At 38.0% G+C, this 17,927-nt stretch overlaps 1 protein-coding gene across 1 annotated transcript in view; it reads left to right on the top strand.

Moving 5' to 3' along the window:
* Positions 1 to 17,927, top strand: part of pod1 (coronin pod1) — a 355,918-nt gene that overhangs the window by 254,931 nt on the left and 83,060 nt on the right. The window contains exons 14-15 of the mRNA XM_068225053.1: positions 1,623 to 1,813; positions 2,004 to 2,142. Of these exons, the coding sequence (XP_068081154.1) occupies positions 1,623 to 1,813; positions 2,004 to 2,142 (330 nt within the window). The remainder of the gene's footprint in view (positions 1 to 1,622; positions 1,814 to 2,003; positions 2,143 to 17,927) is intronic.

Raw genomic sequence — 17,927 nt, 5'->3', positions numbered from 1 at the left:
AATTTCAAAGGGAAAAAACCCTTCTGAACTGCATACACAAAATTTTCTCTCGCATAATTTACAACAGAATCTGGAACCATAGTTTGTGGAATACCAAGGATTATTTTGCCCATACAGAAGCTGCCCAGACCAAATTCTCAGCATGAAATTAACAACGAAATATTACAATTGCAGAAATAACTAATTATCTCATTCTTAGATTTAAAAAAATATATGGTAATAGATTAACACTTTTAAAAATCCTCAGATCATACAGTCTTCATACCAAATAAATGAAAATCATCAAACTACAGTAACTTTAACCAACAAGAATTTCAAGGTAAAGTCAGGGGAGAAGTGTCAAATGCTTTTGCAGCAAGAACTGACCTGAGCAGGGTGATGTATTATCTCCACTGCTTTTCTGTATGGCTCTCGATTATTACTATGAATTTTCGGTAAAAGGAAACCCCACATCAAATCAAAATCATGGCAAAACCCTCAATAAGAACAAACTGCCTGGAATTTGTGGACGATATAGCTCTTTTAGCCCCTGACTTGGAAGAAGTTTGTACCCTGATCACCAGTCTACAGAAAATTGCTCTAAAAGAATTAACATTGTTCCACAATTTAAATATCGTGGACAAATAGAACTAACAAAATTTAAAAATTTTACTTGGTCAACGTATAGTAAGAAATGCTTGTTAATTGATATTAAGGTCCAACACTATAGAACTGTAACTCTCGTGGAAGCCACTAACACTTTTCCAACCATTTTCTAAATAAAAACTGAAATAAGAATCATGAGATCTTGCATTAATAAAAAAATACAAGCTTGAAGGAATCTGGAGAATCCTTCTTAATGAAACTGTCTATCGTGATATTGACCCACTCACCAGCACAATGAAGAAAAGAACCTTGTATTTCTTTCACGTCTTGTAACTGCCAGAAAACTGGATTTTACAATAACTGGTGTTGAGAAATCTTTGAAAGAAGACAGGACAGTGGGTCTGTAAAATTCAGCAAGATCTCAAAACAGTTGGTCTAGAGATAGCATATACAGAGAAAAATGAAAAAATTAACACCCTTCATAAGACTCACAGGTTTTCAGCAGAAATGAGACATAGAAGGGCTATATCGATTTCAGACTAATTGAGAAAATTACGATTGGAACAAATGAAAAAGTACTGGGCAGATCACAAGAACCACACAGTACAACTTTCAAAGAGAAAGTGAACGTGGGACGACCGTTGGTCCCATGTAGCCAATAATAATATCATCAGCAGAGGGAGCGAAAGAGAGAGAGAGAGAGAGAGAGAGAGAGAGAGAGAGAGAGAGAGAGAGAGACTGATTCAGTATGTCCTAAAGGACAATAAAATAATATGAATTGTTGCTAGCAAAGTGGTAAGCGAGGTAAATGCTAGTTTCAGTTTCTTGTAAACATGTGATTTTGAAACGCCACCAATGTATCAATCTAATGTTTAGAAAATTGTTAGGAATTACTAGCTCATATTAATTCTGACTTGGTTCAGTTAATTGAAATGTAAATGTTCAAAATATTTCAGTACCGTATTACTAACCAATTTGTTGTCCGTAAAATTATTCTGAAGTTGATTTTACACTTATGGAGAATGATGTGTTTACAGATGTTCAGCTTTGCGTGGAGCCCTTGTGGAGTTTACTGTGCTACTGTTTGTAAGGATGGAAAGCTTCGCGTTTACAAGCCTCGTGCTAATGTTCACCCTATCCGAGAAGGAAAGGGGCCTGCAGGATCTAGAGGAGCAAGAGTGGTGTGGGCTCTGGAAGGAAATTTCATTGTTGTCATGGGTTTTGATAAGTGAGTATGCTGTTCTCCAATTTACTTTTCATTCTTGATGTTTTACCATTTTGTGTATTAGATGGTCACATGTCTTAGCTCTTCAGCTTGAATTTTCCCTTGGAATTATTTGTTCTGCCAAATATTTCCGTATTTTTTAAACGGTAATATTGTATTGGTTAACATGTTTATTAATACTGTTATTTTCCAGAGTTTCAGAAAGGCAAATTCAAGTATTCAAAGCTGATAGTTTGAATTCACCTCTCAATACGGTTGGACTGGATGTGTCACCTGCTATTCTTTTTCCTTTCTATGATGAGGATAGTTCAACGCTTTTCCTCACTGGCAGAGTAAGTATTGTATTCCTTTGACACTTTATCTGTATGTTGCGTGCGTGCGTGCGTGCGTGCGCGTGTGCGTGTGTGTGTGTGTGTGTGTGTGTGTGTGTGTGTGTGTGTGTGTGTGTGTGTGTGTGTGTGTGCGTGTGTGTGAAGAGAATTATATTTCTGTGCTGTTTCCCTTCTGACTCACTACTGTTTTTCTGGAAAAATGCAGACTATATGGTAGTGACTTGCTCTGCCAGAGAAAATTATATTTTCCCCTTCCTGGTTGTATCTAAATAAGGGGAAATAATGATGAAGAAATTCATTTACAAAATATTCAAAATGGCAAATCATGACCATACATCAAATTATAGATATAGCTGTTGTTGGGGTTTTGATGTTACTGAGATATCTGAGAGTACTTAGTACTTCAGAGAGAGCATTATTCTACTCTTCATTGTGAATACTGGTATTACTTTACACCTTCTCCAGCATTTATAACTTCATTTTTATATTTGAAGAATTACCACTTGGGTCAAGAGTTCACTTGCAAGTAGTGCTGGTCCTGAAAAGAATTTGTGTTGAACTATAGAAAAATGATTTAAAGTTTTCGTCAGTATTTTTTGTTATTTACTGCACGATTTATGCATGTTCATTTTCAATACCTTTTTTTCTTAAAGCAGCTAACTTTTATTCTGCAGGTCACAGTTATCACTCCATGTTCAGAATTATTTGATCACTTATGTTGTGAATAATTTGTAAATGTAATGTGTGTATTGTACTACATAAATGATCTTGAAGCTCTTTTTGCCATAATTAAAAATAAATATTAAAAAGAGGAAGTTGTAAAAGTAGGCCTAATAGGCAGTACCATACAGTTACGTATGAGGCACGTAAGAGGGTTTTTTAAAAGTTATTATTATTAAATATAAACAGCCTTTGGAATAGGTTTAAAGCAATTGATAAGGAGTATGATAACAATGTACCTTTAAAGGTGGTAAGGAATGGCAAAGATCCACTAAATTATAAATGAGAAATAAAGAGATTAGAAAGGAAGTACAGGTTGGAAAGAAATAGAACTGTGGAAGTAAGGAGAATTTGAAGGAACTTACCAGGATATTGAATTTAGTGAAGAAGTTCAGCTAAGGATAACATAATGGCAAGCATAATTGGCAGTCATGAGTTTTAATGAAAAAATGGAAGTGTTTGTCCAGGCAGAAACAGGTTCCAGAAAGTACATTCCAGGAATTATAAATGACCAATGGAATGTGTTTGTCAGGATTTACAGAATGGAGAACTATTTACTCAACAGTAGGTATGTAAATATAGTTTGATATAAGGAAAATGTCTAGGTAGAGTACTGTATTTCTCTGAATCAGACATTTTTTGAATTTCATGTAAACAATCAAGGGTGGTCTTGGATTCGCGTCCTAATGGGAATGAACACCACTGGCAGCTACCGACTGGTATCAGCCTTTCCCCCCTTGCACACACAGAACGTGTGCATCTTTATTATACATCGCTAGCTTCTGAAGCCATTAACCAAGACCTGTCTAGCCACTGACAATTGTGTTATTTGTAGTAGTTGACCTGTCATCAGCTACAATTTATAAATCTCATATTCTCTGTTTCGTATTGACACCAATATCATACAGTAACCTCTAAAGACAATGATTCTGGTTCCGCCTTATTCAATACCTGTTTAGGTTATTCTATGCTGTTGTAACTAATTGATGATAATAATAAATATAATCAATAAAATATCATAAAATATATCATAAATGAAAATATTCAAAAAATACTTGAAATAAATTAATAAAATATTTAATCGAAATGTCCGTAGTATGGGCGCCAGAGTTCATCAGAATGGATCCCTCAAATTTTGATAGAGCATGATAAACTTTATATCCCAGGGCATGTACATAATGCTGCGTACTGGTACATCTGCTGCAGGCCTTACCTAACCTACTGAAAACGACTAAATACAGTAGGTAGGAACTAGGAACTGCACCTAGGTTCATCAATAACTCCACTGATTCTAAAATAGCTAACTATATTCTTAACAAAATCCGTGCATGAGCACCTCATCAACACACAAAATTATACATATAATACACACATAAAATATTGCTGGAAGACTCCATATTTACAACAACAACAACAATGAAAACAGTGGGAAAACGAAAGCGAGAACTAACTACCATTTGTAGATAGTCCGATGAACAATGTACATGTATGAAGATAAATACCCTTCACTGTCTCTATATCAATTCGACTTACCGATTCTCATAATCGGCAGTTATCACATCACACAGATACTGTACCTTGTAATACTGTGTTCACATATTTTAACACTTGTTGTAAAGATATATACAACATCTGTCGATCCTCAACATAAATTATGGAAAGCCTGAGATAGCTTTCACCAACATATAAGGCTAGACCTCCACGAGTACTACAATACTTAATGCATACGCTCTTCACAATTTGTTGATCAGCCACTTTCCACGAACATAACAAGACTACGCTCCACGAACGTTTGAAGTCCAGTCCATTGCAGCTGTGTCACTCGAATACCGTATATCAGCACCACTTCCTTCCCGTACAGTGTGTCACTTGTCGTTCCTTCATACAGTGTTACTGTTTGTAGTTGTAGTAGTCCCTTTCGCTGTGATGTCGGAGTATATAAAGACTTCGCCATTCCCCTTCCTCTCAGATGATATGTCTGGATTGGTCTTTGCCCGCCAATCATGAGTGATCTCTAGTCAAGACCAAGCCCTGAACGTCTTTTTCCCAAGAGTTAAACAAACTCTGGGGTTTATTACATGAGTCAACGAACATCCCTAATACAACAACAAGCTCATCTCATCAGGCTGGGATATATACATGACTCATGGAATTTCCCGACACAAGTACATCACAACAAACACTGGGGTAGCCACATGACTCATCCAAATTACCAGAGTTATTAAAGCAATGTTTTCCCGCTCATGCAAAACAAATTGCTCATACCTGCCCTATCAGTTGTTCACCAGTCTTTAAGAGAATTTGGATATTTACTGAAAGTCACCCTTGGTAAATTATTCTAATCCTTAACACATCTTCCCATAAACAAAAATTTTCCCCAACTTGCCCTCCTGAATTCCAACGTTACTTTATATTGTGATCTATCCTACCTTTAAAACCACCACTAGAACTCAATGTCATTCAGCACCATCTCACCACTGACAGCTTGGAACAAACCGCTTAGTCTAGCAGCTTGTTTTCTTTTTCTCAAGTCTTCCCAGCTGAGAGATGGCAACATTTTTGTAACACACTTTTGCTGGAAAACACCCAGAACAAATCCAGCTGTCTTTCCCAGTCTTTCCCGGTGTCCTCTCGCACTTTCCAGATTCTTCTCATGATGCCGGAGACCTTCAATAAGGTAGAATTGCAATGGAGACAGCAATGTGCTGGCCAACATTCACCTGGCTCTCTCCCAACAAGTAGCGAGGCCTCAATGGAGTGATGTCACTGTACAACACAAACAATATGTCATATCTGATGAAGAAAGGGCAGCCAGGTCAGCCAGAATGAAGAAGTTTTGGGAAAGGAAGAAGATGATGCAAGCTAAATCTTCAGTTAATTCTTTGTTAATGTAAATGTATTTGGGTTTGATTTAAGTGCTCCAATGTGGGCGTAAACTATGTAAATAAATAATAAAGAGACGAATATCTCGACTGCCTTTATGTTCAGAACTCTTAGTGGATAGATGGCTTGGAATGACATTTAGTACTACGTGTATGGAATGTAAACCAGAATCCACCAACAAATACACAACAAGCACCTCATTTTTCTACATAGTCTTCCAAATTTGAGACAAATTTTTGTTACCGAATTGGCAACCTTTTTATGCAGCCAGTTGCACACATACTCCTCTGCTGCTGCATCATCATGAAATCGCTTTCCTCTCAGTTCTTCTTTCAGTGGTCCAAACAAGCAGTAGTCACAAAGTGACAAGTCAGGACTGTAAGGGGGATGTTCCAGAGGTGTCCAGTTCATTTCCTCCAGTTTTTTCCATGTTACAACAGCAATGTATGGCCTTGCATTGTCATGTAGACAAACATCTCGGATCGGTTGACGGCGACATTTGTTGCAGCTTTTGTCTCGACCAAAAGACAGCAGTAATAGGCTGCTTTCACTATCCTTTGTTCATGCAAGAAATCCACAAGCAAAATGCCCGCATAGTCCCAAAAAACAGTTGCAAGCACCTTTACAGCAGAAAGACTTGTTTTGGCCTTGACTAGGCCAGCTGCACCCCGTTCCCGTCACTCCATGCTTGCTAGTTTTGACTCCGGGGTGTAATGATGAACCCAAGTTTCATCAGAAGTCTCTGTGTGACGCAAAAAAACTTATCCTTCCTCCTTATAGCGATTCACATGCCTCCGACAAACGTCCTGGTGGAATTTTTTGTTCCTGGGTGAGGAGACGAGGAAGCCACAAGGCAGACAATTTCCGAAGGTCGAATTCATCATTGGTGATTGCTTGAACACTTCCAAAGCTTATTCCTCTGGGTGAAGCAGTTTCAAAAATATTTATATGCTGATCTTCTTCAATAAAGTCACATACAGCACAAATGTTGTCTGCAGTGATTCTTGTCCGTGGTCGTCTTTAGTGGGGCTCATTTTCCACTTCTTGCCGCCCTGCCAAAAATTGTTTGTGCCGTTAATACACCCAGGTCTTTGAAAAAGTTGTATCCCCAAACTGTGCACGGAGCTTTCTCAAAATTTCCGAGGCTTTGGTGCCGCCTTTTGCCAGAAACTTGATGATGATGCGCTGCGTAACGGATGTGTGTACATCTCGCTCGCTCATGGTGTACTGAAGCGAGCGGTCACTCTGTGGTGTGTGATGCATCAAGACCCTTATTCCGGACATCTCCACCAACATCGTCTCAAAGCGCCGCCCATTTCCACTTGTTACTGGAGCTACTAATTTTAAATTCCGGGTTATATTTGATTTACCTAGTAAGCAAATAATTTCATAGTGTTTTTAAAAGTAGGAAAGTATAATATGAAGATCAAGTTAGAATTCAAGTGGATTAATTGGGACAAATGCTCATTTATAGGAAAAGCTATTATGGATTGGAATAATTTATCAAAGGAGATGTTTGTTAAATTTCCAACTTCTTTGAAGTCATTTAACCCTAGAAGTGCCGAGTGTTTTTCCCTAAATGCCAGGCCATTTTCGCATGGATTACACATTTATGTTTTTAACTAATTTAAGCACGCTTAGATAGAGAAAAATAGACATGTAGCATACCATATTACTCAGAAAGCTTCATTTAACGTGCTTATATAAGTAATAGATAATTTACTTCCTTATCTGGTGCATATCAGGCGATCAAAATTTTGGAAAACTAAAATTTTTTTGTTTTCATACATTCAAGTTCACCGTTAGTAATAAAAAAGGCACTCATTTTAAAAATCACTATATACAAAACACGCGGAATTTATTCTAGTTTTTAAAAATATTTTGTTCTCAAAAGTAAACACAGAAATAAAATCACAGAGGAATTAAGAAGTTCCGAGCTGCATACAGTTCCGTCAGCCGCGGAGCACTCCTGGGAGTCATTCTCGGAGAGTTTTCTTTTCCTGTCAGGCTTCATAGGCGTCCAGAAATGCTGCAATTTATTAAAACATTCACAATGCTTCCCATATTTATTAGAATGGAAATGTAATTTTTCATTTCGGAGACTATTAAACCAAACCCAGATTGATTGATTAATTGAAAACAGGATCGCATACAAGAAAAGGCCTTCATTTCTTCAGAATCTCTTTTAGTTTTAATTTCTTTGGCCACTATTTCACCAAGAACTTCCAAATAAAATCCGTAAAGAACAAGTAGAAGTACATAATGGGTGTACTGTTTCGGGGCGTACCGTTCCTAATGCCAGGATTCCTTACGCGGAACTGCTCGGAAATATCGAACTCCTGTGGATAAAACCTGCGCCACTTTCGTGTTACAGAAACAGTATTATCTAATTAAACATCGGCAGGCCTGCTCTCTTCATCGGAATCACTTTCAACTTTAGATTATGGAATATAATCTTCTCCGCTGTCAGAAGAATCGTCAGCTAAAGAAAATATGTCACTGGAAGAGGAATCATCCCAGTCATCTCAAAGAAATTCGCGAATATCACTTTAATCATGTAGCTCATCTGCCATGATGACAGCTTACACTTCAAAAGAAAGAGTTTAAAAATAAACTAAATAATGTGTTGAAAGACAACGAAAGATATTCACAGAAACTAACAGGAACAGCGAGCGAGCGCGAAGTTACATAGCAAATGAGACGACAGGGGGATGAGGCAAGAGTAGCTGATTTTATACCTACCCTGACCTTGACTGAGTAATTTCCGGCTAGTGAGGAATGTGTGATGAAAGACTTGAAGCTTCCTCTGTAATGTCTTACTTGTTAAAATAGCGTAAGTGAACGATAAATGATGTTATAAGTGATTAAGCAAATGCATGTACTATGCGTCGCGCGTGCGACGTTGGCAATCTAGTGACACTCTATTGAGTCGCAAGCGCGACGTTTGGCAGTTCTAGGGTTAAGACTAGGGGGCGTTTTCATAGGCAGCACTCATACTTAAGTGCCCCTTATAAGCCAGGTTTCATTTCATATTACCTACTTAAGTGTCCCACTTATTGCTATAAGTGGACCTCCTATACATGCTTCATTGACTCACTTATGTTGCAGCAAGATGGAAGATAATGATTTTGCTGAATATGTTGCATTTCATTCACTGAATGCTTTCCGTGCACACATAGGAGCTGGAAAATCTTGTTGAAATGTATTGTGACCAACAATTTAAAGGTGGTTTCGCTTTAGTAACGTGACAAGTTATGAATATTATTGTACCTTAGAATGAGAAAGTGAACATAACCTCTGGAGGACTCACTGTCTCACCATTAATGAAGATCTTGTTTTGAGATTTTATGCCACCTCTTAATTTCAGGTTATTATCATTAAATTATTAAAAGCGTTTTGCTTAATTAATTGGACCTTATAATTTTCATACTTGTGTGTAATTAATTGTAAACATGTTGCAAGTTATCAAGAATGTAGGCCTATAGAATAGTAAAGAACAATACTGACTTACCAGAAAAATTAACGTATTTCAGTACCACCATTTATTTTAAGGTTGGTGTGTGCTAATTATATCAGGTTAGTCAAACAATCCTTCTTCGGATTATATCAGAATTTTCTGAAATCATGGCACCGCACATCAAAACATACTATTTCCATTTTATTGGGGAAGTAATTAGGCCTACTACAACGTAAGAGCTGTGGATATATTTGTCAAATCTTTAAAAGCGTTCTAAGGCTAGATATTTTAATTTGGAGTAATATTTGTATAGGTTTGTGTACCTTGATAACTATAAACATATGTTAAGAAGAAAATTAGACTGGTCATTTTTGTAGTTTGCATTGACCACAACACGTTTTTGCCAAGTCATTCATATTCTGCTGAGAAACTGCCTTGGTCTGCTTGTTCTAGGCCTATATTAGCCTATATGCATGTACTTCGACACAAGTTCTTGCAGGTGCCATCTCAGCTCACTGTATTTTTATCCTTTAGGCATTCTGACAACCAAATGCAATATAGACTCTTCTAACCTCAAAAATGGCAACAAATGTTGCGCGATTCCTTCGATAAACAAAATACAATAGATCAGTCCACTATTTAGGTAGCCAGAACTACACGATCCAGGAAGCAAAGGCATAATATACAGTATTACCGCATCTCCAGTGAATACTTACTGCATCAGTGTTTGTGCTCTATAATTGTTGTCTATGGAATGTAAACTCTTATAAGTGAATGCCTACTGTAAGTGATCCCTTATTACTTACGGGTACTACTTATGTAATAAGTGCTGTTTATGAATTTGGCCCTAGGTAATCTGCAATCTAGGTGAGTCTAAAGTGATTTTACTTGGGAAAAAAATGTGAGAGTTGAATGCCAGATAGGAAATACAAAAGTTGAACAGTGGGATCATTTCAAGTATGTAGGAAGTGTATTTTCCTAGGATGATAGCATAGTAAGTGAAAATGAAGATGTATCAAAGCTTATGCAGTGAGCTCACAGTTGCAGACACCCGTATTTTGTAAGAAAGGAACGAACTGTCAGATTAAACTAACTTTACATCGCTCTGTCTTCTGACTAACTGTGCTGTATGGGAGTGAAAGCTGGGTGAACTTGGAATATGTTATTCAGAAGTTAAAAGCAACAGACAGGAAGGTAGCCATAATGATTACTTGATACAAAATGATTGGAGAAATGACAAGAGGGTTCTCAAGAAGAAAATATAAAGGCTAAGTTAGGAAAGAACTAGATGTGTATGTAAACTAACACTGGTAATAAGGCTGTATGAGACAGACAGACTGAGGATAGGCTACTGAGGAGTTTGATTGACTTGACCATGGAATATACAATATTATATAGTAGGAAGGATCCACCTTTCAATACTCCGTTGTTAAGTTGAACCAATTAGAAGTTACAACCTGTTCATTTGGGACCGGTTTCAACACATTTAAAGTGTCATCATCAGCCAATTAGCAAAGCAGTGCAAAAATTAAGACATAAAGATCCAAAAACAACTAACACAATGATCACAGACAAAAAATTAACAATATTTCATGTCGAAGCAATTCGAGTTGATGTTCTTTTGACTGTGATCATTGTGTTAGTTGTTTTTGGATCTTTATGTCTTAATTTTTGCAATGTGTTGAAACCGGTTCCAAATGAACTTTATGTAACTTCTATTTGGTTCAACTTTACATCGGAGTGTTGAAAGGTGGATCCTTCCTACTATATAATATTGTATATTTCTCTATTCAATACGGAACAATCATGAAATTTTTAACTTTAAATTGACCATGGAAGGTAAGAAAAGCAGAGGGAGACCAAGACAGTGATGGAAGAATCAGTAATGATTAAAAAATAAGACGTCTAATGTGGCGACAAGGCTTGTTAGAAACAGGATTGTGTAGGCATGTACTGTAGTTTATTCACAAAGGCTTTAATACTGAAAGGTGTGTGTGTTTTTTTAATTTTGAAATATTCAGATATCTTCCACAATAAAATTTTAACACAAACTGACCTGTTTATGGTCAGAACAAGCAGTAAAGAATGTAATACGGACGGATATCAAATGTTTTTAATTTAAGCCACCATTTTGTACAACTTCAAACCTTACTAATGAGTTATAATTATGCTTAAGCGATTTGGAGTGAAAAGCTATCATGGTGTGAGTCGGCTGATGTCATTGGTTGAGTGATGTAGACCTCTGCAGGACATCTGGACACAGCATATCAGAAGAGTTACATAGTCGTTTTACTTGTCTTGATGATCAACCATCTTATCTGCGTTACACACTTTTTCAACTTGTCTTAGCAAACAGCCTCCTCAGCAGTTATTTGTCTTGAATATTACTTGTCTTGGTGTCATAGTTATCTTGTTTATTACTTGCCAGGGTTAGCCATGATCACTGGTGTTAAGTGTCTCAGTTCAGCCTTGTATTACTATTATTATCTGACTGTGGCTTACGTATTCACCATTTTCGTGTATTATGAAACATTACTCATTTAGTGAGGTAAATCACAAAGAATAGTATTTTAGGTCCTTAAGTTCAGTGAAAGCTAATTGTGCCGGGCTAAGTGGCTCAGACTGTTGAGGCGCTGGCCTTCTGTCCCCAACTTAGAAGGTTCGATCCTGGCTCAGTCCGGTGATATTTGAAGGTGCTCAAATACGTCAGCCTCATGTCAGTATATTTACTGGCACGTAAAGGAACTCGTGCGGGACTAGATTCCGACACCTCAGAATCTTCAAAACGCTACAGTGGTTAGTGGTTTGTAAAGCCAATAACATTATTCATGTGTGCGTGCAGATAGGTTGGATCTTTGAAACCCAGTGTTCGAACCTTGCCATAATCATAACGTACAGTGTTGTGGTAACTAATACAATCATTTTAGTTGTGCATTTAATAAGTAATAAGCAAGAGTAATAAATCATTACCATGGTGATTAGACTGCCTAAGTTTATTTATTTATTCATATCAGAAGCAAAACATCATAAAAATTGTTAGTTAAGAAAGAGAAATAATTAAATAGGCCTAACTGGTAAAAAACATACTAGAGGTACATTCAAAGTAACAATTATATCATATCGGACCAGAACTGCCTAAGTAGCAAGTTATTACTAGAGCTAAGAATTTTAGGTGCTGCACCTTAATTCTTTTTTGCTATTAAAATGCCAAAATTAGCTTGTTTTGCAAATAAAAAATAAAACGAACACTCCTAACTGTGTTTTAGTTGCACTTTTTTGCACCTTATCTCAATGCAAGCACCTTTTTGCACATTTTCTTAATGTCACCACCTATTCTCACTTGTTTAATACTCCTTTGCTGCATTTTTCCTAAAGAAATTAAGCAAGGAAAAACAAACGTTTCATCTGTAAAGCTTAGTTCTGTTTAGTTCCTCAATTCACCGCTAGGATCGTACAAAGGGCACTAAGAAAGTTTTGCAATACGCAAAAACGGTTGGCTGGACACCCCTGTTATGGTGAGGGATGAAAAGAGGGGTGAAAACCGGTCTAGAAGACAGCAAGGCGCGACCTTCACACCAGTTGTTACCAAGCAGTGGGATTGAAAGCAAGTTAAGATGTCAGTGTGGTCTAAAGGTGAATAACGCGCAATTATCCGCTACAGTTTTGCTCGTGGATTAACTGTTGACCAGTGCCTGGAGGAAATGATTCGTGTGGTGGGGAAAGACTGTCCACATTAGACAACAATTTTCTGCTGGTACAAAGAGTTCCAGAGAGGAAATTTTGGGGTTGAAGGCGATCCTTGTTCTGGGCGACCATCTGAATCAGTGACTGAGGAAAACATTGAAGCTGTGAGGAAAATGTTGCAGCAAGAGAGGCGGTTGACATATATCAGCAGGTAGAAGAGACCCTTCACATCCCTTCACCAGCTATTCATTCAATTCTAGACGACCATCTCCATGTTAGAAAGGTTTGTTCCCTTTGGGTGCCCCATTCATTTTCAGAGGAACAAAGGGCACATCGAGTGAAATGGTGTAGAGAAATGCTAAAACAGTTTGAAAAAGGGACTTCGCGTAATATCTTCAGCATCGTTACAGGTGGCGAAACTTGGCTTTATTATTACGCTGTCCAAACAAAATCCCAAAACAAGCTGTTTGAAAATTTAGGGTACTCCTCTGCCTGTGCGAAAGTCAATGTCAATGAAGAAAGGGATGATTGCAGTATTCTTCACCAAACAGGGCATCCTGACTCGGGTTGTGCTAGAAACATACAGGACAGTTACTGCAAAGTGGTACAGTGAGACTTGTCTGCCTCAGGTCATCCAGGCTCTCAAGAAGCTCCGTCCAAGGTCACGGCTCAACACTTGGCTTTTGCATCACGACAATGCTCCAGCACATCGTGCTAATGTAACAATGGATTTTCTTGCCAGATCAGGGTTCACTGTGCTTGATCACCCTCCATACAGTCCTGATCTTGCCCCATGTGACTTCGCACTCTTCCCAGAAGTGAAGATGAAGCTGAAAGGGCAGCATTTTGCATCCGACGAGGAGATTCTGGCAGCATGGGATCAAGAGTGTGAAAATGTAACCGAAGAAAAGTGGCAGAGTTGGTTCAGTGACTGGTTTCAACGTATGGAGAAGTGTATCGAGTGTGGTGGAAATTATTGTGAAAAAGTCTAAAGCGTTCACTCACATTGCAAAACTTTCCTAGTGCCCTTTGTAGGCTCCCTCTACTGCACTAATCAGGAGATTAAGTACGAACCTGGTGATTATTGAACAATTAGCTTGCTGCCCTCCATCAGCTGCTTATCTGCCAGCCTTGTTACACAGTAGTATTATGTAGGTAATGGCTCAGAATACGCTTTGACTTTGTATGGTGTCTGCCATTTTCCTATTTCACGGTATTAGTATCAAGTATGCTGAAACAGAAAATGAACACTGATAAATACGTGAAAGTGCTAAACAGTTCAGTGTAGATGGTATTCAGGGCGATGGGTCTGTTCTGAGGTGCAATGTTTGTGATAAATCATTTAACAATTGATAAAATTTACCAACATAATCATGTTATGCAGCACATTAGTTAGTGAAAAACTTGAAGAATAAGGAACTACAATGTAGTAAGGTTGCAGTGCAACAACAGTTCATTGGCAAGCCAATGGCTTCTTCAAATTCAAGAATTTTTTTTTCTTTCTGAGACAGCAAAGACATTTGTTGTGTGTGGTATTCCTCTTTCCAAGCTTAATAACCCTACTATGAAAAGGTATTTGCAGAAATATAACTAAAATGTTGCACCTAAAAGTCCTAGCTCTAGTTATTACAAAGCTGTGGTGTATAATGAATTCAGTTGTAGTCGAAGGCTCAAAAAATGGGATGAGTGAAGGGGGAAACAATGTGAGCAAATTATAGATGTGTTTAAATTGTGCTATACTTGACAAGTGTACAGTGAGACATTAAGGGCCGATTGCAGAAGCAATGACTAAACGTCTACCTAAACAACGTTTAAATCAAGCACGATCTTCCATTACATAAACAATGTTTAGCTGATGTTTAACTAGACATCATTTAAAGTTTCAATATTGGTTTGAAATGGAGATAGAAGTATCTTTCATGCAACTCTTTGTTTGTCACAATCAATGAAATTCGTCGGTGTGCGCACCAAACGCCAGTCAGCCGTTTGTCTTCAGACACATTACTCAAATATGGTCAAGCATGAGCATGACTTGCCCACAGATAAGAGTATCGCTTTCAGCGGAAATTAAATCTCATAATATTATTGACACTAAAGCGACACACCACCGTATGGGGAAGTGTAGCTTTGATTATAGTATTGTTACAGTGAGTGTAATCTACTCATAAATGCAGTAGCTTTGACAAAGGTAAGATGAAGCAATAGTAATGTGCAACCGTGTGTGTTGTACGGGCCATATAGATGTAGCTTTCATTCTGGAGATCGTAGGTTCGAAATGCATCATCGGCAGCCCTGAAGATCATTTTCCGTAGTTTCATTTTTTACACCAGGCAAATACTAGGGCTGTTATTATGGCCACAGCTCTTCTCCAGTCCTCATCTTTAAACAGTCACCACCATCACCACCACCTGCCTTTTCCTATCTGATAGCTGCCGAAAACTTCCATGATTATATACTGTATATAAAAACCACATACAACCTACGTTTTAGTTTTCACTATTATGTGTGTTTACTTGACAGTAAATATAAGTGAATCCCTCCTGGTTGATGTGTGTGACAGCCCTCTGACGTTCGGGACACATAATTATGATACGTATGTAGTTGAAATGACCTATAATTCTGTGGAAATTACCCCATGTATATATTAAAATATATAGGTTGCCAAGAATTGTATTCAAGTTGACAGTTACTGGACTGTCCTTTTCTCAGTCTCAAGAAACAAGTCTCTTGAAAAGCGAAACCTTATTTTAATTTCTATCTCCCCATACATGTCAAATGAATTGCAGCTATTTAGCAGCGAGCGACCCACAGAGAGGCCATTGGACTAACCTTTTTTACAAGTAATAAATCTCATTGTAGACCGTATTGGACATCAGATATGAACATTAAAACAAGAATAATAGTTAACACAACCTTTCCAATACTTATCTTTCCTATATTTAGGAAATAAACATTACAACAGGCGTTGTAAGATGGGACATGTTTTGCTTAACAGTAGTAAGCGTCATCAGCCTAACTTTCGGCTAAGATTTATTTACTACTGTTAAGCGAAACATGTCCTATCTTACAACGCCTGTTGTAATGTTTATTTCCTAAATATAGGAAAGATAAGTATTGGAAAGGTTGTGTTAACTATTATTCTTGTTTTAATGTTCATTCCTAACCTTTTTTCCCAGAACAGTCTCAACATAATACAAATTACATATTTCATGGTATATAACCCCCTGATTGTTGTTCACTCCTCTCATTTGAGGTTAAATAATGCTCTCGGCAGTGTTTAAACATGACCGGTTGAACATCGGTTTTAGACAATGCCTAAGTGATAAATAACGTCTCCGCAATGTGGCAGCCATATTTAGGCATTGTTTAACTGTAGACATCGTTTAAACACCGTTCCTGCAATCAGTCCTATATCCTTAACACCAGAACAGCGGAGAATCTGACATTCCTAGAACAGTAGTAAGGGGTCATTTTGACCCATCATAAGAATTGCTTGGAAACGTTCAAAATAGAACACAATAAAACATGTATTTTCTTCTACTGGGTTTCTACAACTTTATTTTATACATGAGGACATGACATTAGTGTATGGACCTTTTATATTACTGATGGACACATGAATAATTACAAACAACTGCACCATGTTTCTGTTTCTCTAAGGAGTTTTCACAGAATTAACCAGTTGAACACCTTTTCTTAGTCGTCCACATTGCAACAAATATACATTTTACGTAATTCTTTAGGCAAATTGAAAACACGCTAAACACATTTTGCACACACTACTACTTCTCGTGCACATTTTCCGCACACTGCTTTGAGGCACTTGCTGCAGGCATTACTAGACTAGTTGCCTTTACACAGACCAACTTGGCACTTCTTCCGCTTTTTAGATGGACACGGTCCCACAGCCTCCTCTTGTTTTTCTTGTTGTTGTTGCCCTTGCTCGTACCGCCTTGTTAGTTCACTTGCCAACTGGAGGATGAACTTCTACCGCTTTACATTAGCCACCTCCTGCATGCACCCTTGGTGGTATGCTTACGAGACATTTGGTCGACCTCTCGGGCTTGTTTGTCATAAATTGGGTAATCTGCACCTGATTTTGCAGGGAAGTAATTGTTCATTGACTGTAATGTTTTCACTTGGGCAGTAACAGTGAGGCAATTTTCCACGAATTTGTCCCAGATTTCAGAGACAAGAGCGAACCTGTTAGTTAGCAGACATTCAGCTCAGGTTGATTTCTCGTTTAAATGGAGGAATCTGAGAAGCTCTCAAAATCTGTCTTTTGACATTGTGTCGTTCATGAATTGCTGTCCACAAGAATGTGACCATAGTTCATCCACAGACACACCTTTTTTTGAACACAGGACACCGCGTATATACATGATGGCAATCATAGCCTCCAACTCCGCGAGCAACACAGTCCAGTCCGTGAAGTGCTTTCTCAGCATTTTATTCTGTGTGTTATTTCATTAGATGAAGCATCGATTCATCAAAGAGGAGACAAAAGGCACTAATGGCAGAGTCGTAAACTCGGTGGTAAGAATATGTTGTGGGACCTTCCCGCTCCTTCAGGACGTTCACTGAAGCCCACCTTCCAGATGAAGAGTTTGTATCCAAGACCTCCCACTTGGTTCCGTCTCAGCCAACCATCTTCACTGATGAAAACTTAACTGAGACTGAGACATTTGTGGCGAGTTCGGAGACAGATGAGCATTTTCAACTTCTCCTGCAGATAATTCATCCTCTGTCTCGTGATCTTCTTCCTCACTTGTCTCTCATGCCTCAAGCAAAAAACACCATCTGAATTGGATAGTTCACCTTCAGACTCAACGTCTGAATTTTCTAGCATACGAGACACCTCGTCAGCAGAAAGACGATCGTAGCACGACAGGCCTGTAAGAACACTTTCTAAATGATAGGATGAATACAATAATCCCACTAACTGGAACACTTATCTGACAGTAGTAATGTTATTTGCTTTATGTCCTGCTAACTACTTTTTTACAGTTTTCGGAGACGCCAAGGTGCCAAAATTTTGTCC

This window comes from Anabrus simplex, chromosome 1 (assembly GCF_040414725.1).
Source record: "Anabrus simplex isolate iqAnaSimp1 chromosome 1, ASM4041472v1, whole genome shotgun sequence".
Taxonomy (NCBI): Eukaryota; Metazoa; Arthropoda; class Insecta; order Orthoptera; family Tettigoniidae; genus Anabrus; species Anabrus simplex.
The sequence above is the reverse complement of the archived record's forward strand: the minus strand, read 5'-3'. Positions and strand labels throughout refer to the sequence as shown.